We start from the raw sequence: 27753 nt of genomic DNA, 5'->3' as shown, positions 1-27753 counted from the left end.
ATTTGCCTTTCTTGCAGCCATATTGTACTGTTGGCTCATATTCAGCTTGTGATCTACAACAATTCCAAGATCCTTGTTTGTAGTATTGCTGAGCCAAGTATCTCCCATCTTGTAACGTGTGTTTGTTTGGAGTGAGTGATGCTGTGTGTGTGTGTGTGTGCGCGTGTGAGTTGGGGGGATGATTTGGAAGTGATATTCCTATTAAATAATGCATTTTAGACCCATAGACATTCCTTTCCAATTTGTTTATCCAACCCCCTTTCAAAGCTGTCCAAATTGGTGGCCATGACCATGTCTTGTGGTAGTGAGTTCCATAGTTTAACTCTGTGCTGCGTGAAGAAGTCCTTCCTTTTCTCTGTCCTGAATCTCCCACCAATCAGCTTCATTGGGATAATGACCCCACTGGGTTCTAGTATTATGGAAGAGGGAGAAAAATGCCCGCTTATCCACATTCTCCACACCAGGCATGATTTTGTACACTTCTATCATGTCTCCCCTTCCTTGCCTTTCTTCCAAGCTGAAGACCCCCAGCTGTTGTAGCCTCCTCTGTCCCTTGACCATGTGAATTGCCCTTTTATCCCTGGGACGTGCATCACGGTCTGAAAGCATTCTCAGGAGAGACAGGTGTGCAGGGTCTGAGCTCAGAGCAATGGCGAAAGGGGGAGAAGAACTCTGGGCGAAACCTTTGACCCGGTGCATCAGGAGCCATGGAAGAGTCATCCACGGCGCCACGCTGGCTAAAGCAAAGACCTCCAGCCATCCGGAAGGTGAAAAATAAACTCTTTATTCAGTGATTTTGCATCGTGAATTCCCATCAGTGGAACATCCAAAAACAGTTTTTGCAAAAGAAGTTGGTTAAAAAATAAAGCAAGTAAACAACCGGCTGCACACAGTCAAGCTTAGGAATACTATCACGGCAATATATATATATTGTATACACAAACACACATGACTATATTGCTCACATTATTCAGCCGTTTTTCTCTTGTGCTGGCTTAATTGTTTTTGTTTTAAAAAAGTGTTCCTTAGCAGTGTGCAACAGGATGACCCAGCAGCTTCTTGGGACAAACAGGGAACTTTGAAACCAGAAAGGGGCTTCACTGACTGGGGCTTGTGTGAGTTTTGTGGCTCAGATCGGTAAAGGATGTCCCTCTGTTCTCCCAGTGGAGAAGAGAGCAAAGGGTGGGGGGCTGATGACACTAGAAGCCTTGGCCCCGAGGGACGGAGGTTCTCGACTGGAATGTTGCCCCCCACAGCAAGAGAGCACCTTCGCCTCTGCCTCGCAGACTAGTCGGGCCCCTGCAGCCACCTCGGCTAGTGAACTGGACATGTCACTTCAGATAGGGTGACCCTATGGAAAGGAGGACAGGGCTCCTGTATCTTTAACAGTTGCGTAGAAAAGGGAATTTCAGCAGATGTCATTTGCATATATGGAGAACCTGGTGAAATCCCCTCTTCATCACAACAGTTAAAGGTGCAGGAGCTATACTAAAGTGACCAGATTTGAAAGAGGGCAGGGCTCCTGCAGCTTTAACTGTTGTGATGAAGAGGAAATTTACCAGGTTCCTCATATATACAAAGGACACCTGCTGAAATTCCCCTTTCAATACAACTGTTAAAGATACAGGAGCCCTGTCCTCCTCTTCATATGGTCACCCTACTTCAGACCACACAAGGCTAAAAGGGGGCACATGAGGCCATGATCCCAGCATTCCCTCCTCCTCTTTCACCCCTCTCCTCATAGCCAGTCTTTTAGAGAAGCTGGGACCGTCCAACTTTTTCACGATCGACTCCTCCGCTTCCTTGGCTGTGCTCCACCCATATATCCCAGTCCCTGCACTCTTGCTCCATCTTTGGCGTGTCCACAGATGTGTCGGACCACACCTCCCCATGGCCCTGCAGGCTAGGGATTATAGGAGTTGTAGTCCAATGCATCTGGTGCCAGGGGAGCATTGCCATGAAAGGTGCCAACCTCTTTCCCCCCCTGCAGATAAAAACATCCCCGGTGGGCTTCTGACCAGACGCACAGCTGTGGAAGGCATGAGAGTCCAAGTCCATTGCGAAATGGCGAGGGGCAAGGACCTCATGGCTACAAGCCGACACCTTTGCCAGTTCTAACAGAAATGGTCTCGGTGTTTCTGTTCCCCAGAAACGGCACTGGAGGGGGACAGAGAGCTGTTTCCTTGTTCTCAAAGTTCGCTTCGCTTTCCTGCAGAGCCTTTTCAGTTACAAACACAGCTAAATAATTAAAGATAGCCAAGGAAAAGGTTTAAGCGGGAAGCTGTTGAACCCGGGCCGAGCAGCTGCAGCCGGCATCCCTGGCTGCTCCGAGCTGCTCTCTGACTTTGATGTCTGTGTTTGTCTCCCAGGCACGGCTGCCGGCTGCCTGCCCACCGCCTCTCCGGCTTCGTCTTAAACATGAAACGTTCTACTTGTCAGAGTTTTTACAGAAAGCACGCCTGCGTAGAGTTGACATCTAGAGGCTCAAAAGCGGGCAGCTCCTAGGATGCCGCTTCGTTACTTTAAACACTATTTTTCAAGTCAATTTAAGGAATATTGAGGTCATCTGTTCCTTTTGTGCTTTCCCCTGGGCGCCTCTCTGTCTGTTCTTTGTGCTCAGGTTCTGTACAGCTCTTGAAGTGATGCCACCAGACTGAAAAAACCCAAGACTGAAGGCCCATGTGCTTCTCAGTCGCGACGGAAAGGGTGGCTGGAGAGCTCTCAGCCCCGCGCAAAACAACGGTGCCCGGCCTTCGCCTGGCGAGGGCAGCTGGGTGGATGCAAGATCAGGGTTTTAGCAGAAACACATTCCAAGGGGTTCTGGGGAACGGCTCTGTCTGTGTACCGCAAGAGCCCTGACATGATAAGATAGCGGCTGTAGGTTTTAGTGGATAGTTTTGGAGTTAGAGACGTTTCTTTCACTTAAGGAATGTCCGGCAATCGTTAACTGTTGAAAAGCATGTAAACAACCACTTGGGGAACAGTGAGGAGGGGAGCATCTGTGCCCCTCCCCACAATGCCAAATGCCCTTGTGCAGATGCACTGGGACACTCCCAAGGCTCTGGCTCCCAGCTGTAGACTGCCAAGAACCACGTCCCAAAGTGGACAGCGTCCACACAGAGGCAATCGTGTTTCTAAGATCACTGGAATTTCCACAAGGGTTGGCTCAACAATACTTTATTTATTTATACGAGTCCTCTTTTGGCCCAAACAAAGACCGGTTTCGCACATCGTCAACAACCCGTAGGTTTCCGGAAATGGAGCAGCCGCTGCCGTGTGCGCTGCGTCCTGCCATCTTCCGCTGCAGCGAACGCCCCAGGGACAGCTCGCCCTTGGCTTGTTTATGCGGCATCTGAACCCAGAACTCAAGAGGTGTTTGGAGATGAACACCCTGGAGTTTGAACCCGTGGTTAAACCATGGGTCTGTTCGCCGTGGGTTGTTGCTGATGTTCAAACCAGGTCTTACACTTAAAATGTTCCACAATTTAAAAAACATTTAAACGTTAAAACAACACCGACAAGCAGAAATCGAGAGCAGAAGAAAACCTTAAAATCAGAGTGTGGGAGTAAGAGACTTAAGTTGCAATCCCATGGATGTTTAGACGGAAAAGAGCCCCCACGCTCCCCAGCTAGCCACGTTTTGTAGGACATTTTCGGTTGTTGAAATATGCATATGATTTAGGGTGACCATATGACCGGATTTGCCCAGATTTGCCCGGGTTTTTGATGACAAATCCGGGAGGGAGAGGGGAAATCCGGATTTCCCCCAAAAAAGCAGCTCTAATGGGAATTAACAAAAATGCTTATAACTCTGTCATTTTTTAAGATAGTCATGAAACTTGGCACCATGATAGCTTTTAGGTAGAGCTTTAGCCATACCAAATTTGAAACAGATCTGTTCATCCATTGATTTTTAGGAATTTTTTAAAATTTGAGGATTTAATTTTTTTAATGTTATTTTTAAAGATAAAAGAGATGAAACTTGGCACCATGATTGCTCTTAACAAGGACTTTAGCTATGCCAAGTTTGAAACAGATCTGTCCAGCCATTGAGCTTTAGGATTTTTTTTTAAAGTTTGAGGTTGTTCTTCTTTTTGGTTTCCAAAATATGGTCACCCTAATAGGATTGCACCCTTAAAATGCTGAAAAGCCACAGGGAAGAAAAAAGTTTGTAACAGCCCTCCTAAAACGGAATAAAAATAGGGCCAGCCTAACATCATTGGAGAGAGAGAGTTCCACAGCAGTGGTGCTGCCACAGAGAAGGCCCTGTCCTATGTTCCCAACTTCAAGATGGCGCCATATACACCAGTGCTGGTTCTTAGATGGCTTTTGCATGATGGTGGCAAAACGCCTCAGAAACATTGTGGCCCCTGTGTGGAAGTGTCGTGGAGGCCATAATTATTTCAATGGGCCACGGAAAACTCGTAGTAAGGGCCACCCATGTCTGAAATGAGTATTTCTAGGGAAGTGAGTCGCCTTAAGGCAGCCTCCCCAAGCTGGAGGTTACCAAATCAAGGAAGGATACCTTAAGGAGTGACCTGCTCCCCCTCACTAGCCCCCATGGTATCTCCTGGCCTATACATGCAACAGCCTGAGGTGGGAATGAGGTGGTAAAGTCCAGAAGTGGGAGAATGGACTGTACCACTCCAGACAACATGAGGTGGGGGTGTCACTTTTTGTATTGTTTCCCAATGCAAACCATTTCCCTGCACATAGAAAATTAGCCCAGCAGGGAGCTTTAGAACTTGCACAGGCCTATATATATAATGGAGGAGCACTCAAAACTTATGTATTCCACCTGCAGCCTGAAGCAGCCTAGAATTCTACTTCATTTCTGCTGCATGGGAGCTAAGGAAATCGTGTGATCTGGGGAAGGACTCCGTACATGACCAAATTGCCAATTTCCATTCCCTGATGAAAACTAAAAAGGAAGCATTTAGCGTTGGGTGTGGGGTGATGTGGGTACGTTGCCCTACTTGGGGTTACTGTGTAAGGGCCATTGCTTAAAAGGCCGCCTCGGGTTCCCTTTGCTACTGGAGTCATCCGTCTTGCCAAAGAGGAGGCTCATTGCAATAGGGGCAATCAATGGGTCACGGCGGGGGGGCCTTGTCCCCGTCGCCAAACAGGAGGCCCCTCGCGACCCTCGCCCTTTCACGGCTGGCTTTATTTGGGCAGAGGGGCAATGATGACGTTCCGGTGTCCCTTCACCCCTTTCAGCTTGTCGCTCTCGAAATCCACCACCAGCTTCCGCAGGCCCGACTGCCGAGGCACGAAGTCCAGCTTCACTTTGGCTTCCTCGCCTGGCCCAAGGGGGCGGTCACTGCAGGGAGAGAAGAGAGGGCCGAGAGGTCAGCGGCCTGGAGGCAAGCCTCACCCCCCACCCCCCGGCCTCCTCCCAGCCTCCCTCTTTGGGGCGGCAGTCTGAGCGGTCGCTGGAATTAAGTCCAGGCTCATTTCCTGTGCTGGTTATTGTTATTTACTTTTTGTTATTTTAGTTCGTTAGTATCGTGTAGTTTGTCCAGCAAAGTTGGGTTATGGATAAAGAAAAGAAATAAGGAGGAATTCCCTTCTACGTACATCCCATAGGTAGTTGGTGCATGGCTGCAAAAAAAAGTGTGCCTGCGCTTCATGCTAAAAAAGCACATGCAGGCTGCCTTGACGGCCATCTGGTTCAGGCCGGCCAGAGACCTCGAGGAAGCCTACGGGAAGGCGAGGAAAGAAGGCAGCACCCACCCCCCTATCTTGGCTGGGGTACCCCCACCCAGCATCTGGTAATAGATCCAGAGGGAGAAGCAGTTAATAAATATTATTATTATTATTATTATTATTATTATTATTATTATTATTATTATTGTCTTTCTTCGATTGTAAGACACCATTGATTGTAAGACGCACACTAATTTCAGTGCCAACAGGAAAAAAAACCCTAAGACACACCAGCGATTCTAAGACGCACCCCATTTTTAGAGATGTTTATATGGGGAAAAAGTGTGTCTTAGAATCGAAGAAACAGGGTATTATTATTGGGATTCCATCCATGTAGTTCTCATGGCTAACAGGCATCCATACAGCTATGCTGAACCTATCTCGTCCTGTAACCCTAATTTCCTAACTGCTTCAAGCACTGGATGAATACATCTCAGAGTGCAGGACACGGAATAACGGGCTCAAGTTAAAGGAAGCCAGATTCCAGCTGGACATCAGGAAAAACTTCCTGACTATTAGAGCAGTACGACAATGGAACCAGTGACCTAGGGAGGTGGTGGGCTCTCCCACACTAGAGGCCTTCAAGAGGCAGCTGGACAACCATCTGTCAGGGATGCTTTAGGGTGGATTCCTGCACTGCGTGGGGGGTTGGACTCGATGGCCTTGTAGGCCCCTTCCGACTCTGCTATTCTATGATTCTATGATCTCAGGGTCCTTATGGACAATGTGCTTGTGGATCAGGACCCGCTGCAAACGCACCTCCCTCGTGCCTTAGCAGCCCACTTGCCTGACGTACTGGCCAGCAAATCAAATGCTGATTCAGCCATCTGTCTGCCCGGTCCCACGGCCAATGCTTTAGGTGAGGTCCCAACCCAGGTAAAAATATATATATAATGTTTTGAAGAGCTGCATGTACCTCTTGTCTTCAATTAAATGCAGACTCCTATCCCCCTTTTATTTGTTGGTTTTCTTAAACGTTGGAAAACCCACTTTGAGAAGAGGCTTGGTGACCTCAGTGATTCCTCACCCCTCAACACTGTGATCAGCTGGTTTTGGCAGCTGTCCACGCCATTCAACGGGAGGGGAGGCATGGGGCCCCCAGTGTTTAACCTTGGCCCATGCCATCATAGAATCATAGAACAGCAGAGTTGGAAGGGGCCTACAAGGCCATCGAGTCCAACCCCCTGCTCAATGCAGGAATCCACCCTAAAGCATCCCTGACAGATGGTTGTCCAGCTGCCTCTTGAAGGCCTCTAGTGTGGGAGAGCCCACAACCTCACCAGGCAACTGGTTCCATTGTCGTACTGCTCTAACAGTTAGGAAGTTTTTCCTGATGTCCAGCTGGAATCTGGTTTCCTTTAACTTGAGCCCATGGTTCCGTGTCCTGCACTCTCAGAGGATCGAGAAGAGATCCTGGCCCTCCTCTGTGTGACAACTTTTTAAGTATTTGAAGAGTGCTATCAACAAACCAGGCACCAGCGGCCCTTGCCAGTGACTTGGGTGGCAACGCGCCATCAAACACTTAAAAGCCAAGAGGAAACACCTACAGCTCTTTGACCTTCTGTCCTTCCACGAGGCCGGCACCTTCCATGGTGAAGACGCAGCCGCTCAGCGGGGTGGGCAGTGGGTTGGTCAGCGAGAGCTCTGCCTGCAGTTTGCGCTTCTGCATCGGCTCCCCCATGACCTGCATTGTAAAAGAAGAAGAGTTGTCATCCGTGTGCACCGGCCGGGATGTCGCCACGTGTGCGCCTCAGTGTGGTGTCAAGCCATGAGAGGCAGGAGGAATCGCATGCTTCCTGGCAGCCTGCTGTGGCTGGAGTAAGTGGGCGCCGCGGTCTCCTAGGAAGCCCCGAGGCTACATCACGCGGGCCTTGTCTCAAGGGAGTGGGGCTGGACCCACATGCTGTGGGGCCACACAGTTATTCCCACGATCCAGAACATGCTCTTCCCATGAGTCATGGCCTATTCATGAGCAAAGAAAGGAAGCCAGGATGTGGATGTGGCTGGACAGCTACATGTGAAAAGGAAGAAAGGGAAGGGCTGAAGGTGGGCAGGAAGGAAGGAAGACCCACCCACCCACACGTCCTTCAGTCTTTCCCACCTGGCTGCAATGGAAAGACCGCCCTTTGTCACCAGGGACTGCTGGGGCTGGTTGCTGTGCAAATATCTCGCTTGTAGGAGGGGGTCTGATGGGGCCAGCAGAGTCACTGGGGAGGGCTCTGCTCTCCATGACCCCTTGGACCTAATCATGAAGCCAAATTTGGATACGTTGCACCATCTGGGCACGAAATTTGGAGTGCCCTCTCTTCCTTTCAAAAGGGACTGATCTTGCAACAGGCGTGGGCAACCTCACCCACTTCCCAGAAGCTCCAGGGATTGTCCAACGTTGCCTTACCCTGACTTTGATATCAGGGTTTTTGACAACGATGTCTCTGACGCCAAGGACCATCTCTTTGGTCTCATGTTCCATAAGGAGAGCCATCACCTTGATCATATTGTCCTGCGTCAGGCAGTCACCGTACTTCTCGTAGAGGACGCGCAAGGGGACAACCTTCTCTAGACAGCCCCCCCAGGAGGAAAACAACACACGGATTGTCAAAGTCAGAACCAAGACGCCTCTCGGCTCTCTAGCTTTAAAGATCCCACCACGCCACATAAAACGGCATCAGAGGTCCCTTCTGGTAATGGGATGGCATCTTTTGCACATACCCAGTTGAGAGAGAGAGAGAGAAATTCAATTAGGCAGCTATGGAACCACAACAGGCAGAAAGCATTCTGAGATGTGCATGACGTCCAAGAACCAACCCCTCCCTGTGAGGTGTGACACATGCGCAGCTGCAGCAGAAAGCACCAGGCTGCTCCCCCACCCCTGCAGCACCATGGTAAAGTCTAGTAAAGGAACATGCCCTGTGACATGATAGAGTCGTGCTCAGTGTTCTCCTGTCCCCACAGCACCACCTTGGCCACACTCGCAGGAGGTGGGCGCTCAAGGACCTCATGTCACAAGTTCCCTTTGACTAGAATCATAGAACCATAGAACAGTAGAGTTGGAAGGGGCCTAAAAGGCCATCGAGTCCAACCCCCCGCTCAATGCAGGAATCCACCTTGAAGCATCCCTGACAGACAGTTGTCCAGCTGCCTCTTGAAGGCCTCTAGTGTGGGAGAGCCCACAACCTCCCTAGGGAACTGGTTCCATTGTCGTACTGCTCTAACAGTCAGGAGGTTTTTCCTGATGTCCAGCCGGAATCTGGCTTCCTGTCACTTGAGACCATGAATCCTCACTCTGGGAGGATCAAGAAGAGATCCTGGCACTCCTCTGTGTGACAACCTTTCAAGTATTTGAAGAGTGCTCTCATGTCTCCCCTCAATCTTCTCTTCTCCAGGCTAAACATGCCCAGTTCTTTCAGTCTCTCCTCATAGGGCTTTGTTTCCAGATGCCTGATCATCCTGGTTGCCCTCCTCTGAATACGCTCCTGCTTGTCTGTGTCCTTGAAGTGTGGAGCCCTAAACTGTTCCCTGGAAGAGGATATAGCTGTGGAGCTGCTACTCTGAGTGGCTGCCATACATCCACGATACAGCCTTGTGGACAACAGCACAAGAGCTCAAATTTTAGGATGCTTTTAGTATGTTTTTAGTATGTTTTTTAGGAAGTTTTAACAATGTATACTGTGTTTGATTAATATTTTATGTATTTTATACTTGTTGTTCCCTGCCTCGATCAGGATGGAGAGGTGGGTTAGAAATTATTATTATTATTATTATTATTATTATTATTATTATTATTATTATTATTATTAAAAGCCTGCTGCAGCCAAGCACAAGTCAGCTACCCTGGGAGGCATTTAGCTTGGCTCACTTCTCCCCTCTGCTAAGATGCGCAGCGTTTCCTTTGGGGCCCTGACCTCGCCTATTTACGCCTCTCCCGAGTTCTGCCAAGCAGCAGGGCCTCTTCCACTGAAGAACGCTTTAATGCAGTTGGGTTCAAGCTAAGGTTGTTCTTGTAAAAGGTTTCTGCTGTACCTAAAATGCTAGAGTGCAGTCAGAAATAGCTCAGTGGCGGGGAGCAACATGTGGGATCAAAACGAATTGGATTCCTTCCCAGCTGTGGAAAAAAAACGTCACTTCTCTATGAGAAGATGCACAGTACGAGAGGGAGGGAGGGAGAGTTTGCCTTTTCTGTTCTAGTTTCCATTGTTTGCTCCTTCAGCTTTCTGTCTGATCACAGAATCATAGAATAGCAGAGTTGGAAGGGGCCTACAAGGCCATTGAGTCCAACCCCCTGCTCAATGCAGGAATCCACCCTAAAGCATCCCTGACAGAGGGTTGTCCAGCGGCCTCTTGAAGGCCTCTAGTGTGGGAGAGCCCACAACCTCCCTAGGTCACTGGTTCCATTGTCGTACTGCTCTAACAGTCAGGAAGTTTTTCCTGATGTCCAGCCGGAATCTGGCTTCCTTTAACTTGAGCCCATTCTTCCGTGTCCTGCACTCTGGGAGGATCGAGAAGAGATCCTGGCCCTCCTCTGTGTGACAATCTTTCAAGTCCTTGAAGAGTGCTCCCATGTCTCCCCTCCATCTTCTCTTCTCCAGGCTAAACATGCCCAGTTCTTTCAGTCTCTCTTCATAGGGCTTTGTTTCCAGACCCCTGATCATCCTGGTTGCCCTCCTCTGAACGTGCTCCAACCATAGCAGTGCTGACCTGTGCATGCGTTACAAGTTCTAAGTTAATGCGAATTCACGAGGGGCTTTCCACTCCCCTTTTTCACCCGTGAGAACGGTGCGCTCACAGGGGCGATGTAGCTTTGGAGCTGGGAGCACAGGGCTCCGCCTGACGGCTGTGCAGCTTACAACTCCTAAGGCTCCAAATCGTATCTCTGTCCTCTGTTCAGATGTTGCCCAAGTTGATGGCCGCTCTGGTGAAGAGTCTAGAAGGCCACTGGGGTGCGTGACGGGAGCGCCGGCCCGTGTAGCCAAGAGCAGCCCCTCGCCCGCAGCCCTGTCCCGTACGGCTGTCGGGAAGGCCAGCCCCCTGGGCTCCTCGCCCACGTCCGCTCAAGGGCCGTTAATCTCAAGTGCTCCGATGGTGTTCAAGGCACGTCGTGAGGAACGAGAAGGCGCAGCTGGCTTGGACAGGCCGTGGATCTGCTCAGGCGCCGAGAACCAACACAAAGGAAAAACAACACAAAAGCATTTTCGGATTAACGAGGAGCGACAGGCGCATGGAAGGAAAAGCGAGGTGGAGCTGGGAGCCAAGATCGCTGCTTCTCAGGGATAAAAGCAGCCAGTATGAAGGAGCATCCAGTCCTGCGTGGAGGTTTAGGGCAGGATGCCATAGCCGGAAGGGGACAAAAGCGGTGGATCAACTGTTCCAGTACCAATGAGGGGTTTCTATGATAGATCATGGAGCTGCCCAACTAGTCTGACACCTCTGTGGTCTCCAAAGGACAGAAATGCCCAGCAAGGCAGATTCTGCCGAAACCGAAGCAGAGGAAACTCCAGTGGCTGTGGCCTCTAAAAAGGGCACCCGTGGCATAAAGTGGCCTTCCGAGGGATGGCCCCCTGGGCAGCAGCTGCTTTTTGGCACTCGGCTTGGCTCACGTCCGTGAAGCTGAAGTGGGCTTCTGCCAAACAGCTGCAGGCCTTCAGCCTCAACCTTCTTTGCAGAGAGAAATTTCCCTTCCACCCCACTCCAGTCAGCGAAATGACAAACTGCTTTCGAGTTCCTCCCCAAAGGGCACCCAGCCTCTGTGCCTTCAAACGAAGGCCATTGTCATCCCACGAGGCTCACGTTGCCTTTGAGCCTCTCTCTCTCTCTCTCCAGGTCTCATCTGTGTCATTCATGGGGAAGCGCAGAGGCCTTTGTCATGGGAACGGTCACCCTGGCCAACTTGGGGTCTGACAGTCCCATTCCTGATGGAAGGAGCCCATGTGAAAATTTATTTATTTATATTTATTTATTGCACTTATATACCGCCCCCATAGCCAGGGCTCTCTGGGCGGTTTACAGAAATTCTAAAATTAAGATAAAAACAAGTATACAAAATTTAAAATTCTAAAACACAGAACATACACACCTAAAGCATTAAAAGCCATTAAAAAACTAAACATGTGGGTGATTAAGATGTGCCGCTATATGCCTGAACAAAGAGGAAAGTCTTAACCTGGCGCCGGAAAGATAGCAGTGTTGGTGCCAGGTGAGCCTCGTCAGGGAGATCGTTCCAAAGTCTGGGGGCCACCACTGAAAAGGCCCTGCCCCTTGTTGCCACACTCCAAGCCTCTCTTGGAGTAGGCACCCGGAGGAGGACCTTAGATGTTGAGCGTAGTGACCGGGTATATTCACATCAGGGGAGAGGCGTTCCGTCAGGTATTGTGGTCCCAAGCCGTGTAAGGCTTTATAGGTCTAAACCAGCACCTTGAATTGGGCTCGGAAACATACAGGCAGCCAGTGCAAGCGGACCAGAGCAGGGGTTATACGGTCGAACCTTCTGGTTCCCGAAATCAATCTGGCCGCTGCATTTTGCACGAGCTGCAGCTTCCAAACCGTCTTCAAAGGCAGCCCTACGTAGAGGGCAGTGCAGTAATCGAACTTGCAGGTTACCGGAGCATGGACAACTGAAGCCAGGTTATCCCTGCAGTGCAAGAGAAGGGGAAAGGCCCGTGGTGCTCCTGTCCTGCCTCTGGACTCCCCGTTGGGGCATCCGGCTGGCCACTGTGGAGACAGAATGCTGGACTAGACAAGCCTTTGGTCTGACCCAGCTCCAGGGCCCTTCTTGGGCCTCACCCCTCCCTCCCTCCCTCCCTCCCTCCCTCCCTCTCCTGCTTCATCCGCCGGCTTCCCTTCCGCATCCCATAACTGGTGCCTGCTGCCCTTCTCCTTGCAGCACCCAGCAACACAACAGGCCCCCTCCCCACACGAGGAGGAAAGGGGACTTCACACTCCCTCTGCGCTTGTGCTGGAGTGCCGCTTGGTGCACCGCCAGGGTGCCTTGATTTGGGCAATCAGGTCAGCTCTTCCAGTGCCCCAATCTCTGGGGGGCCTTGGCAAACATTGCTCCATGTGGCTAACAGGGACTGGCGTAGGGCAAGGCCTGGGCAGCCATCAGCCCCCAGATGGAGGTCAGCGGTGCAACAGTACCTGTTTTTACCTGGGACAGGGTTCACCCAAGCAGGAGCCCCGTAACCCCCTGTCCTGACATACCCTCAGTATGACAGAAGAGTGACAATTCTGGCCACTGGCCAAGGTAAATGGCACTGCTCCATTTGGGCCACGAACAATGCCTCGCTTAAGCTCCCACCTCCACCTCCAAGTCAGGCCGGAAGGGCTGTTTATCTCTGCGGCTTTGCCTGCGGCTGAGTTCCCCACCACTGCCCACAGATGGAATTTGAGAAGAATCCGGCTCCATCAGTCACACAATGCAAGCGCATTGTTCGATTGAACCAGCCCCCAGGTGCTCTTACGTAAGGGAGCTGAATTAAATCCCAGCTGCTGGCATAGGAGGACCGGTGGAGGACAGGAAATTGCCAGCTCCAGGGGAAACGCGCTCTTCTGTTTGCGCTTCATGGAGCAGGGTGTGAATCCAGGCCCTTGGTGCCAATCTCCGCAGCACGGGAGACGAGCCGAGATGGGCTCTCTCCATCATAGGGTTGAGCCAGACTCAGAGCAAGTCCCAAGTGTGCAGCAGCAAACTGAGGGAGGTGGTGGGCTCTCCCACACTAGAGGCCTTCAAGAGGCAGCTGGACAGCCATCTGTCAGGGATGCTTTAGGGTGGGTTCCTGCATTGAGCAGGGGGTTGGACTCGATGGCCTTGTGGGCCCCTTCCAACTCTACTTTTCTATGATTCTATGAAATCATAGAATATGAGGCTGAAACAACTGGCCATGTTTAGCCTGGAGAAGAGAAGACTAGGTGTGGGGGAGACATGATAGCACTCTTCAAATACTTGAAAGGTTGTCACACAGAGGAGAGCCAGGATCTCTTCTCGATCCTCCCAGAGTGCAGGACACGGAATAATGGGCTCAAGTGACAGGAAGCCAGATTCCAGCTGGACATCAGGAAAAACTTCCTGACTGTTAGAGCAGTACGACAATGGAATCAGTTTCCTAGGATGGTTGTGGGCTCTCCCACACTAGAGGCCTTCAAGAGGCAGCTGGACAGCCACCTGTCAGGGATGCTTTAGGGTGGGTTCCTGCATTGAGCAGGGGGTTGGACTTGATGGCCGTAGAGGCCCCTTCCAGCTCAACTTTTCTATGATTCTATGATTCTCCTACACCATCCTCAAAACTCTTCCTCTTTAACCTCCGTCTGTGCCTTCTTCCCACCCCACCCCCCTTTCTCCTTCTTCTCCCCTTCTATATTTGGACTCACAGACACATATTCAGTGGTAAGTTACACACTGTATAATAGACGGTGCATTATGTACTTTTCTGTTAACCATTATGTCACATATCCTGCCAAGATCACTAACATCTGGGATATTGATGGGCTTTTGTTAACCTGATAAATGCCAGTTCTTATTTACACACTTTTAAGTAAACTGCTGATCGTTTTCTTATGTTTTAATCCTTCATGAACAATTCACATCATTCTTTTAAAGCTTTGTTTTCACCATTTTGGTTCTCTAATAGCAAAGTGCTTATTTTCAGCCATGCTCACTGACTCATAGAATCATAGAACAGCAGAGTTGGAAGGGGCCTACAAGGCCATCGAGTCCAACCCCCTGCTCAATGCAGGAATCCACCCTAAAGAACCCCAACAGATGGCTGTCCAGCTGCCTCTTGAAGGCCTCTAGTGTGGGAGAGCCCACGACCTCCCTAGGTCACTGATTCCATTGTCGTACTGCTCTAACAGTCAGGACGTTTTTCCTGATGTCAGCTGGAATCTGGCTTCCTTTAACTTGAGCCCGTTATTCCGTGTCCTGCACTCTGGGAGGATTGAGAAGAGATCCTGGCCCTCCTCTGTGTGACAACCTTTCAAGTATTTGAAGAGTGCCATCATGTCTCCCCTCCATCTTCTCTTTTCCAGGCTAAACATGCCCAGTTCTTTCAGTCTCTCTTCCTAGGGCTTTGTTTCCAGACCCCTGATCCTCCTGGTTGCCCTCCCCTGAACATGCTTCAGCTTGTCGGCGTCCTTCTTGAATTGTGGAGCCCAGAACTGGACACAATCCTCTAGATGAGGCCTAACCAGGGCCGAATAGAGAGGAACCAGTACCTCCCGTGATTTGGAAGCTATACTTCTATTAATGCAGCCCAAAATAGCATTTGCCTTTCTTGCAGCCATATCGCACTGTTGGCTCATATTCAGCTTGTGATCTACAACAATTCCAAGATCTTTCTCGTTTGTAGTATTGCTGAGCCAAGTGTCCCCCATCTTGTAACTGTGCCTTTGGTTTCTATTTCCAAAGTGAAACGACTCCCTACACATGCTCAGGGTTCAGGGATGTCTAAGTGGCCGCACTGGCATGTCAGCTAGGCAACATGTTAACAAAAGGGCCGCAAGTATCATTACGCTCCATTCTGTGCAGACTTGAGCATATCTTAAACCCTCTCCAATTTTATCCCACCGTGTGTTAGTTTTTACCCCAAATCTGAAAACCACGAAACCATCCCATTGTGATATTACTTCCAGTTCTGTTTGTATAAATGGTTCAAGAGTAAGCAAATCTGAATACGTTCCTTTGTACTGAATCGTTCACCCTGCTTTTGCTAGCCTTGGGGAAGAGTTTTGAAGCCTCCTCTCTGTGGCCACTGGAGATCCAAGCTCCAGTGTCACTTGCCCACACATTTAAAAGTTTGCTTTTGCAGCTATAAGGCCTAGAGCCTTGACTTTTTAAAAAAAGAAAGAAGGAAAAGAAACTTGAGATTCTGTCATTACACAGCGTGATCAGGTAAACATGGAATGTTCAGGGCCTGAGTATTCCCATATTTTAACACTTGGGTCATACTAACACATGAAGCTGCCTTGTACTGAATCAGACCATCAGTCCACCCAGCCCAGTACTGTATATGCCAGGGGTGAGCAAAAGGTAATTTTCCAGATGTTTTTGACTTCAACTCCCAGCATTCTTGACCACTGGCCATGTTTACGGAAGCTGAAGTCCAAAACATCTGGAGATCTACCTTCTTCCAACACCCCACCAGGGGTGCTGAACGTGGGCACTCCCACCCTACAGGCCTTCAAGGAGCAGCTGGACAGCCATCTGTCAGGGATGCTTTAGGGTGGATTCCTGCACTGAGCAGGGGGTTGGACTTGATGGCCTTGCAGGCCCCTTCCAACTCTGCTATTCTATGCTTCTATGATTCCATGAGATCCTGGCCCTCCCCTGTGTGACAACCTTTCAAGTATATGAAGAGTGCTCTCATGTCTCCCCTCAATCTTCTCTTCTGCAGGCTAAATATGCCCAGTTCTTTCAGTCTCTCTTCATAGGGCTTTGTTTCCAGACCCCTGATCATCCTGGTTGCCCTCCTCTGAACACCATCTAGTCCAGCACTCTGTTCACACAGAGTGGGCAGTGAGGGAGAGATCTGGATTTGATGCCTGAATTCTGCAGAGAGTGTTCATCCTAGCCGGGGGGAGGGGTTGGGGGAGGGTTTGTGTTCTGCTTCAGCCAGCAAAATGCCTTGGGCTGGCACTATATTGAGAAACTGGGTGAAATTCTGGAAGATGAGACACTTACTATGCAATTGCCCTGCTTCATGGAGGGGAATTTTATGGGGGAGGGGGAATCAGATGTCTTCTTCTTGGTTAGGCCTCATCTAGAGTATTGCGTCTAGTTCTGGGCTCCACAATTCAAGAAGGACGCAGACAAGCTGGAGCGTGTTCAGAGGAGAGCAACCAGGATGATCAGGGGTCTGGAAACAAAGCCCTATGAAGAGAGACTGAAAGAACTGGGCAGGTTTAGCCTGGAGAAGAGGAGACTGAGGGGAGACATGAGAGCACTCTTCAAATACTTGAAAGGTTGTCACACAGAGGAGGGCCAGGATCTCTTCTCGATCCTCCCAGAGTCCAGGACACGGAATAACGGGCTCAAGTTACAGGAAGCCAGATTCCAGCTGGACATCAGGAAAAACTTCCTGACTGTTAGAGCAGTACGACAATGGAACCAGTTACCTAGGGAGGTTGTGGGCCCTCCCACACTAGAGGCCTTCAAGAGGCAGCTGGACAGCCACCTGTCAGGGATGCTTTAGGGTGGATTCCTGCATTGAGCAGGGGGTTGGACTCGATGGCCTTGTAGGCCCCTTCCAACTCTGCTATTCTATGATTCTAAGATTCTTCCTCTTCTTCTTGGGGAGATATCTGGAGCTTCCGGAAACTGAACCAAAGCACAGCTCTGTTTTACCTTGAAACTGAAGTATGATGCCTATCTGAGTCTGTGAGCCAAAGTGCCCCTCCCCCCCGGTCTGAAGCACATTCAGATTGGCACCTTTTTCCCTTTTGTGCACAGCCCTGTTAGGGAAGACTTGAGGGCTCCTCTAAAGGAGCCATTTATTTTACGCTTGTGATTGGCCACTCACTGAAGTTTATGGGTCAATTACATGACACTGTCAATGACCAGGACATCTCCTGCTGAATCCTCTCTAAATCTTGGGATAAAAAGAACCACTTTTAAAGTAGTAGTAGCCAGGAAACAGCAGGATCTTCCCCCACTAGATGGCGCTGTCTCAATAGAACTCAATGGAAATGAATAGAGGAGAAATATTCAACTCAAATCCTTTGTCGCCCCTCTCCTCCCATATAATGCAGCCCATAACAATTGCACCAAAGAACCAGGAAACGCACAAGCCCCGGGTAAACAATGTGATTTCCCTTAAGGTAGAGATGCTCTGAGCCAGGTGAAGTGATGGTCTGACCCAGTTTAAGCAGCTTCACATGCTGTATAACAGTTGGGCGCTGAATCCACTCTGGGTTTCAGTCAGAAAGGCTGGTTTGGACTGAAACCTCGAGCAGATTCTCTGCCCCACTGACACGGGAGACACCAACCTCCACTTCTATATAAGAATGTATATCTGCGCCCGTCTTTACCTGCATAAGGATCCAAATTGACATTGAGCAGATCTTTGCATCCACACTCCGGCCCCAGGGACCCGTTGTAGGTGACTGTGCGGGCGCCAAGCTTCAGGCGGCAGTGGCGCTCGGTGGCCGTGTTGTTGTTGATGACGGCAAAGACGTCGAAGTCGCTGCCGTTGTTCATGCCCTCAGAGCCTTTGATCCTGACTTTCAAGCCTTCCTCCATGGGCGGGGCCTTCTTCTGGGGCTTGGCCTTTTCAAACACAGCCCTCTCTTCCTCCGAGCCTGCCAAAAAGAAACAGTATTAGCTGCAGCTGCTCTTCTCCGGCATCAGCATGAGCTGCACGGAACACAGAACGTCACATCTCCTCGCGGCCGGAGGACCCAACACCTGGCTTCCCCACACCGCTGTTGTCCTCTTCCCGCGCCACCAGATGCCTGCCTCTGGGCTAGCTGAATTATTTTATTATTATTATTATTATGTACATGCTTACCCTTCCCTGTACCTGTTGGCATTCTCTTCCCCTCCTTATTGTTTTACTATGATTTTATTAGATTGTAAGCCTATGCGGCAGGGTCTTGCTATTTACTGTTTTACTCTGTACAGCACCATGTACATTGATGGTGCTATATAAATAAATAATAATAATAATAATAATAACATGGTGCTGTACAGAGTAAAACAGTAAATAGCAATACCCTGACGCATAGGCTTACATTTATCAGTTATGACATGGCTACTAGGTGTTGGCCCCCCAAGTATGGAACGATCTCCCTGACGAGGCTCGCCTAGCGCCAACATTTTATCTTTCTGATGCCAGGTCAAGACGTTTCTCTTTTCCCGGGCATTTAGCAGCACATGATGAATTTCAATTGATCCTGGATTCGTTTTTCATAGAATCATAGAATAGCAGAGTTGGAAGGGGCCTACAAGGCCATCGAGTCCAACCCCTGCTCAATGCAGGAATCCACCCTAAAGCATCCCTGACAGAGGGTTGTCCAGCTGCCTCTTGAAGGCCTCTAGTGTGGGAGAGCCCACAACCTCCCTAGGTCACTCATTCCATTGTCATACTGCTCTAACAGTCAGGAAGTTTTTCCTGATGTCCAGCCGGAATCTGGCTTCCTGTAACTTGAGCTCGTTATTCCGTGTCCTGCACTCTGGGAGGATCGAGAAGAGATCCTGGCCCTCCTCTGTGTGACAACCTTTCAAGTATTTGATGAATACTCACATGTCTCCCCTCAATCTTCTCTTCTCCAGGCTGATCGGTCATATATATATTCTGTGTATATTGTTTGTTTGTGTGTTTTTTATGTTTTAAAATTTTGCATATTGTATTTTTAATTATTTAAACTTTGTAAGCCCCCCAAAGAGCTTCAGTTATGGGGCAGTATAGATTTATTTATTTATTTATTTATTACATTTCTATACCGCCCAATAGCCGAAGCTATCTGGGCGGTTCACAAAAATTAAAACCATAATAAAACAACCAACAGTTTAAAATACAAAATACACTATAGAAAGCACAACCAGGATAAAACCATGCAGCAAAAATTGATGTAAGATTAAAATACAGAGTTAAAACAGTAAAATTTAAATTTAAGTTAAAATTAAGTGTTAAAATACTGAGAGAATAAGAAGGTCTTCAGCTGGTGATGAAAGGAGTACAGTGTAGGTGCCAGGCGGACCTCTCTGGGGAGCTCATTCCACAGCCGGGGTGCCACAGCGGAGAAGGCCCTGCTCCTAGTAGCCACCTGCCTCACTTCCTTTGGCAGGGGCTCACGGAGAAGGACCTCTGTGGACGATCTTAAGGTCCAGGCAGGTACATATGGGAGGAGGCATTCCTTCAAATAACCTGGCCCCAAACCGTTTAGGGCTTGGAATGTCAATACCAGCACTTTGAATCAGGCCTGGAAAGATCTGGAAATGTAATAAGCAATAATACTAATACTCCCAGTGTTTAATTTCTAAAGGAACTCTGCCCATGTTTAGGAGCATTCTTTTCTTTAGAATATGGAAGTAGAGGGGAATGGTCACAGATATGAATCCTTGCCATTTCTAAATGTTTAGATGAGGATGAGATAATGACTCTCACGTACAGGATCTGAGAACTCCCTGAGCCTCGCTTCCTTCTTCCCCCCCCCCCCACACAAGAGCTCATGATGTTGATGATGATAATAATAATAATAATAATAATAATAATAATAATAATAATATTTCTTACCCGCCTCTCCCTTTGGATCGAGGCGGGGAACAACATTAGAACAGGAATCAATACATCTTAAAAAATCATGATTTATCATTGATCTGGATAGGCCTGCCGGAAAAGGCTAGTCTTTAAAGCTGCCTTAAACTCACACATAGTGTTAATTTTGGCACAGGCCGTTCCACAATCTGGGGGTGAGAGAAGGAAAGGTCCTCTGGGAAACTGATGTCAGCCTAGTTTTAGCTGACTGAAGCAAGTTCTCCCCAGAGGACCTGAGTGTGCGGGGCGGACTATATGGGAGAAGGCGATCCCGCAGGTAACCTGGACCCAAACCATTTAGGGCTTTAAAGGTGATGATGCTCCTGTACCTTCACGGTGCTTGTAGTTGTGGGTGATGTCTTCCTTGGCATCTCTGCCCACGCTCTTGGTACTGATGTTCTTGCCCACGAAGGTGGAGGACATGGTCTTCTTCCGCGACATGTCGCTCTGCAGCACCAAATACGCCACGTCCGCATTGACCTCGGCAAAGACAAACTTTACGTCGTACTTCAGATTCACGTCTCCTTCCTTGACTGCTTTGACTGGAGTAGGCCCACAGCAGTAAACACCTGGGGAGTGGACGTAAGACCATCAGAAGAGCCCTGAGGCTGGATCAGACCCAGGGTCCATCTAGTCCAGCACTCTGTTCACACAGTGGCCAACCAGCCATCGGCCAGGGACCAACAAGGCAGGACATGGTGCAACAGCACCCTCCCACCCATGTTCCCCAGCAACTGGGGCACCCAGGCTCACTGCCTCTGATACTGAAGGTTGCACTTAGGCATCAGGAAAGGTGAAAGGTGCTGTCAATATGTAGCCTGACTACATGCTGGGGGAATTAGAGATTAAGGGGCCTTAGGAGACATTTAACTCAATCTCCAGCACCGAGGCCAAAAATAACCTCCTGTATATAATATCTGCTTATCCAGGCTCCATAGATGGAGATTCTGCAACTTATCAACATGAGAACTTGGCTTGTTCTGAGCCAACTATTTCCCCGTCTAGCCCCGGATTATTTCCTCTGGCACCGGCTCTCTGCAGTGTTTGCAGTTGTCCTTCCCAGCATTGACATCCTTCAAGCTCTAGGGCGAACCTCCTTGCGTGCAAAGGGCACAGTGTGGCCTCTCCCGAAGATCCTGATGAAATACACCCTAGAGCAGCCTTCCTCAACCTGGGGCGCTCCAGATGTGTTGGACTACAACTCCCAGAATGCCCCAGCCAGCTCTGCTGGCTGGGGCATTCTGGGAGGTGCAGTCCAACTCATCTGGAGCGCCCCAGGTTGAGGAAGGCTGCCCTAGCGTATCGAAGGAACTGGCTGAAGAACTGTCAGGGCTTCCGTTAATTATCGTTGAGTCCTGGAGAACTGGGGAGGTGCCAGAGAACTGGAGAAGGGCAAATGCAGCCCCCCTTCAAGAACAGAAGAAAAGAGGATCCCAGGAATTCTCGACCAGTGAGCCCAACATCATTTCAAATCCCTCCCAAACATGCCTTTGTTCACCCAGTCTTTCCCTGGCTCGCAATTAATTGTAATGTTCTATACTACTGTTGAAACTGAAATTGTTTTTAATATTGCATTTTAGAAGTGATTTTAATATGCTTAGGGATTAGGTGAGATTAAGAGGTACAGAAGTATCACTAATAAACACATGAGATGAAGACGAACACCCTCGTGCTGGGCAGAGCTACCTTCACTTTTCTCCTGGGGAGTTGGGTCCAGGGCCTGCCAGCCATTGTATCCACCTGAAAGATCTGGACGGGTCATCCAAGACTCCACCCAGCAGTGATAATTCCTGCAGTGATCATGGAAAGGAGGAGAGAGAGAGAGAGAGAGAGAGAGAAGAGAGGAGTGAGTTAGAAATACTGATAAGAGCTGCTTCTCCTGCGTTCTTCTCGAGGACTAACAGTCCAGAATATGTTGACCTGCTTCCAGCTGATAAGTGCTCAGCTGCCGGTTGGGCAATTTATCAGGTGGAAGCAGGTCAACCTCTTCTGGACTGTTACATTCCTTTCTGATAAAAGTCAGTCTTTGCTAGACATGGGAATCCTTACTCTACAAGTGGCTTGATAGTGAGGCTGTAGTTGCTCCCCTGGTATCTCACTGCAGAAAGAGAGGAATTCTTTGATTGCAAAGTTGGGGGGCGGCGGGGGGGGGGCGGCAAAATGTAGCCTTGGCTGCCCTCAGCGGTTGGTCAGCACAGGAGCCTTCAGTTGATGCTGCAAGGGAAGGCAGCGAAAGGAACCAATTTCTCAGCACCCCATCCCATAAACCATTCATCATTAGGACGCTACAAACAAAGTTTCCAAGTACTAGTCAGACGGGAACAAATGATATAAAAGCACACAGTTGCTTTTCATTATTTCCCGTCAGAAAATGTTTACTGCATGGATCTTGTGGACAGTCAGTGCACTTCAGTTCCTTGCTTCTTAGAGGTTCATAGAATCATAGAATAGCAGAGTTGGAAGGGGCCTACAAGGCCATCGAGTCCAACCCCCTGCTCAATGCAGGAATCCACCCTAAAGCATCCCTGACAGAGGGTTGTCCAGCTGCCTCTTGAAGGCCTCTAGGGTGGGAGAGCCCATAACCTCCCTAGGTAGCTGGTTCCATTGTCGTACTGCTCTAACAGTCAGGAAGTTTTTCCTGATGTCCAGCTGGAATCTGGCTTCCTTTAACTTGAGCCCGTTATTCCGTGTCCTGCACTCTGGGAGGATCGAGAAGAGATTCTGGCCCTCCTCTGGGTGAGAACCAATACATCCTGGTTGCCCTCCTCTGAACACGCTCCAGCTTGTCTGCATCCTTCTTGAATTGTGGAGCCCAGAACTGGACGCAATACTCTAGATGAGGCCTAACCAGGGCCGAATAGAGAGGAACCAGTACCTCACGCGATTTGGAAGTTATACTTCTATTAATGCAGCCCAAAATAGCATTGACCTTTTTTGCGGCCATATCGCACTGTTGGCTCATATTCAGCTTGCGATCTACAACAATTCCAAGATCCTTCTCGTTTGTAATATTGCTGAGCCAAGTATCCCCCATCTTGTAACTGTGCATTTGGTTTCTATTTCCTAAATGTAGAACTTGGCATTCATCCCTATTAGATTTCATCCTGTTGTTTTCAGCCCAGCACTCCTGCCTATCAAGATCACTTTGAAGTTTGTTTCTGTCTTCCAGGGTATTAGCTATCCCACCCAATTTGGTGTCATCTGCAAATTTGATCAGCGTTCCCTGCACCTCCTTGTCCAAATCATTAATAAAAATGTTGAAGAGCACTGGGCCCAGGACTGAGCCCTGCGGCACCCCACTTGTTGCCTCTCCCCAGTTTGAGAAGGTTCCATTGATAAGTACTCTTTGAGTCCGATTCTGTAGCCAACTGTGAATCCACCTAATAGTTGTTCCATCTAGCCCACTTTTAGCTAGTTTGTTAATCAGAATATCATGGGGCACTTTGTCGAAAGCTTTGCTGAAGTCAAGATATATGACGTTCCCAGCATTCCCACAGTCTGCAAGGGAGGTTACCCGATCAAAAAATGAGATCAAATTCATCAGATGAGTGTTTTATTGCACACTCACTACTGCCCATGTGCACGTGTCCTATAGATGACGATGCCCGCCTCCTGTGCCTTCCACTTGTTTTTCCATCGCAAAATAGACCCTTTTTAATCTGACTTTTAAAAACAGAATGTGCTGTGATCTCCTGCAGTGTGCAGGAAAAGCGGTGTGATTAAAATGCGCCCTGAATGGGCCATGTGGCCTTTGTTTACTTTCTTCTCAAGGAAGAAAGATGAAGTAATGAGGGAGAAAAGCAGGGCGGAGAAGTGACGCCAAGGAAATGCAATTTCCCACCATGTGATGATGCTCTTAGGTGGTTCAGCAAGACCCTTAGCTTCATCAGATGATAGTTTTATGGCACCCTCGCAATTGGCCACTCCGGATCCTCACGGGATATTTTGATGACACAGCGATCCTTGCAAACATTTCCTGCTCTTTCCGTCATTTTCCTCGCTTCAAAATACCACCCAGAAAATCTGATTCTTCTGGCTGTAACGCTAATTGGCGCTATTTCCTGCCATGTACAGGAGAGGTTGCGCCATAAAACCACTACCTCTGAACAGGCCCCGTGGTCATTGCTTGTTACCTCTTTCTTTCCCGTGTGAAGGAAGAGGAAGCTGCTCGTCCCTGTTGTGGCACAGAAACAGGAGGCAAAGTGACGGGAGGGAAACATGATTCCCCCCTCCCCCCTCTGATGATCCTCTCAGTTCCTACACATCTCAGGGCAGAGTTAGGGTCACTGTGCCAATTGCTGGAGGCAGGTATTGCAACTTGAATTTTCTTGTTCTGGGGTGCTGAGCTGACATGGAACCAGTGACCTAGGGAGGTGGTGGACTCTCAGGCCTTCAAGAGGCAGCTGGACAACCCTCTGTCAGGTATGCTTTAGGGTGGATTCCTGCACTGAGCAGGGGGTTGGACTTGATGGCCTTTTAGGACCCTTCCAACTCTGCTGTTCTATGATTCTATGATTCTATGACATTACCCTGTAATTGTTGGTTGTTTTATTATGTTCTTCATGGTTTTAATTTTTGTGAACCACCCAGAGAGCTTCAGCTATTGGGCAGTATAAAAATGTAATTAATTAATGTAATTAATTTATAAATAAATAAATAAAGTGATGTCTTCACTCAGTATTTAACAGAGCTCCCTCTACCTTTTTTTGTTTTGTTTTTAATCACTGGAGACATCCGTGCTTCTGAAGAGTCAGAGAAACACAAAAGCTTCTCGTGCAAACTGTACTCAGGCAATTCTAGGGAGCGGAGCGACCCTTGTCCTTCCAGACGCCCTTGGAAAACTCTCTAAGCAAGTTGTTGCTCCCTTAAGAATTGCATGTTATAGAATTAAGCTAGAATACATCTTATCAAATGTTTATTTTATATTATTGTGTATTATGTAGTATTGTTTTATTGTATTGATGTATTGATTTGTATTGATTTACATTGATGTTTAATAAAAAGTTTTTTTTAAAAAAAGAACTGCCTGTTCGTTTGTTTGCTTGTTTTTAAAAGAGGAGGGTGGTCTGTATATCAAACAACAATTTTAGGTTGAAAATCAACCATTTGAGGACTCTGTGCTACAAGGGAGTCCAATGAAACGGAGTGTCAAGTTTCTAGCGCTCCACCACCTACGGTTTAGGCTGTGCACTGAATTAAAGGACTCCAGATATGTGCTGTTTGCCCTAAACTATTCATCAGCTGTTTGTTTATATTTCTATCCTGCCCTTCCATTGTAAAACATCGCTCAGGGCAAGAGCTCAGGCGGAGAAGGGTTTTTCCCAGCCCGGCTACTTGAGACACACACACACACACGCACACACACCCCGGCCCGCTCCATCCTGCTCTTTTTAAAGCTGGAGGTGCCAGAGGCTGACTCAGTGACTGCGTCCACACCAAGTCTGAGCTCGACCACTGAATCATGGCCCTTCAACAAAACTTACTTCCCTCTAGGACTCAAAGCCCCAGCGGTCAGGCAGTGATTTCCTGCTACCACAAGAACATTAAAGTTCCTCCAAGGGCAGAGCATGAGATTTGAACCCACAACCTCACAGTTATAAAGGCAATCAGATTCTAAGATCTGAAATGCTGTGTGTGTGTGCACGCACGTGTGCGTGCATGCGTGCATGCGAGCGTGCGTGTTGGGCAAAAGGTGCAAGGCCAGCCCTGACCCTCACCCATCCACTCACCATATGAGTTCACGGTTTCCCTTTTGCAGTCTCCAGTTCTCATCTAAATATTGCTCTATAATCAAGTTGCCATTCGTATCGTGGGCCGAGCTGAAGTTGGTGACCACGCGGGTGGGGATTCCCAGGCAGCGGAGCACTATGGAGGGAGTGGGGTGGGGGGTGCAGGAGGACAGAGGTGAAAGACAGTCAGGCATCTTCACGGAAACCAGCTCACAGCTGCTGCATCCAGACCTGGCAACCTCTGAACATCTAAAAGCGGGAGAGATTTGCTGCCCCCACAATCCACAGCTTCAAAAATCTGTACCACGCACATAATGAATGTAAAGCCAGAGAAATCGAGGCAAATCTACTAACAGTTGCATTCCTTTGAGTCCTGTTCTTAAATATATGGTAAAAACTAGGGTGACCCTTATGGAAAGGAGGACAGGGCTCCTGTATCTTTAACAGTTGCATAGAAAAGGGGAATTTCAGCAGGTGCCATTTTTATGCAGGCAGCACCTGGTGAAATTCCCTCTTCATCACAGCAGTTGAAGCTGCAGGAGCCCTGCCCTCTTTTGTATCTGGTCACTCTAGCTATACTCCTGCAGCTTTCACTTTTGTGATGAAGAGGACATTTCACCAGGTTCTCCATATTTACAAATGACACCTGCTGAAATCCCCTTTTCTACGCAACTGGTCACCCTAGTAAAAACAAAAGCCCTAAATTGGAACATGAGGTTTAGTTCCCAAAGGAAGGGTTTTAAACCTGGGTTTACCATCCATGTGTGGAATGTGTGTGTGTGTGTGTGTGTATTGGGAGGACCTGGAGGAGAGAACCAGGGGGAGGCGTTGCATAAACCGGGGTTCTCAGATATGATTTCCTGGCTAATAAGCAGGGAAATTGGCTAGAAGGTAGGGTGACCCTATGAAAAGGGCTCCTGTATCTTTAACAGTTGCATAGAAAACGGAATTTCAGCAGGTGTCATTTGTAGATATGGAGAACCTGGTGAAATTCCCTCTTCATCACAACAGTTAAAGGTGCAGGAGCTATACTAGAGGGACCAGATTTGAAAGAGGGCAGCTTTAACGGTTGTGATGAAGAGGGAATTTCCCCAGGTTCTCCATATATACAAATCACCTGATGAAATTCCCTTTTCAATGCAACTCTTAAAGATACAGGAGCCCGGTCCTCCTTTTAATAGGGTCACCAGCTTTGGTTTTGCAGTGTCAGGGTCTTAGATCACAGTTCAGGTTAAGCAGAGTTTTTGGCACGGAACAAAATCTATTTATTCATTTATTTACAACTATCTTAGGGCCTGTAAGGGCAAAACTGACATGAAATAAATGAATGAATGATACCCTTATATTCTACCCTTAAAGTATCAAATATTCCTTCATGTTCTTCATGTCTAATGTTAATTGACTTCTTTTGCTTTCAAAAATAGCGTTCCCACACTGTATCCCTGGTTTGTTCATGGCATTTCCTCATCGCACGGGCTTGCAGCATGGGCCCAGCAAGGCAGGCTAATCAAAGAGCCCACAAGGGGTTTTTAAAATCATGTTTGCAGTTTCCTGCCAAGTGGGAAAAAGCGCAGAGCATCTTGCCCTGAGAGCGGACTGGGAGAGATTCCGTTTCCCTCACTCGGATCCCCTGGCGAGATTAAATTCAGGACCTCAAGGCAACCACCAGCTGAGCAGTTGTAAGAGCACAGCCCTTCGTCTGACAAAACACAACCGTATCTGCGCCTCGGCGCACATTCCTGCAGTGGCTTGAATCAGAACTGCGCAAGAGCGGTGTTCAGAGACACTAGGGGAAAAAGACCAGTAACTTCTATACTGAAACTGAATCATTTTCGCCCTGTTCCCACCCACTCCAACCTGTGCCGACCTCCTTAAATACCATCACAGTTCATAACTGGGAACAGTGGGAGGGGTGGGTTCAGATTAGGAGCATCTAGATCAAAAAAATTACAAGCAAATTGGCAATAAACAAATTGTCTGGCCAGCCGGCCAGCCACCCACCCGCCTCTTCGTGCCTGTAGAGTCGCTGAACTCCCTATTTTGCTTTATCTGCCATGGCTGTAACAGGGAGGTTG

At 48.7% G+C, this 27753-nt stretch overlaps 1 protein-coding gene across 1 annotated transcript in view; it reads right to left on the bottom strand.

The window, feature by feature from the left end:
- Positions 1-763: 763 nt before the first annotated feature.
- The window catches only part of TGM2 (transglutaminase 2), a 76263-nt gene continuing 49273 nt past the window's right edge, over positions 764-27753 (bottom strand). Inside the window, exons 7-13 of the mRNA XM_063147485.1 lie at positions 25679-25814; positions 21636-21739; positions 20279-20518; positions 17722-17991; positions 8102-8262; positions 7254-7390; positions 764-5320 (exon numbers count right to left, since the gene is read on the bottom strand). Coding sequence (XP_063003555.1) covers positions 5164-5320; positions 7254-7390; positions 8102-8262; positions 17722-17991; positions 20279-20518; positions 21636-21739; positions 25679-25814 — 1205 coding nt within the window. The 3' untranslated portion in view covers positions 764-5163. The remainder of the gene's footprint in view (positions 5321-7253; positions 7391-8101; positions 8263-17721; positions 17992-20278; positions 20519-21635; positions 21740-25678; positions 25815-27753) is intronic.

Source organism: Elgaria multicarinata, chromosome 1 (genome assembly GCF_023053635.1).
Source record: "Elgaria multicarinata webbii isolate HBS135686 ecotype San Diego chromosome 1, rElgMul1.1.pri, whole genome shotgun sequence".
NCBI classification, from domain to species: Eukaryota; Metazoa; Chordata; class Lepidosauria; order Squamata; family Anguidae; genus Elgaria; species Elgaria multicarinata.
This window is presented reverse-complemented; position numbering and strand designations above follow the sequence as displayed.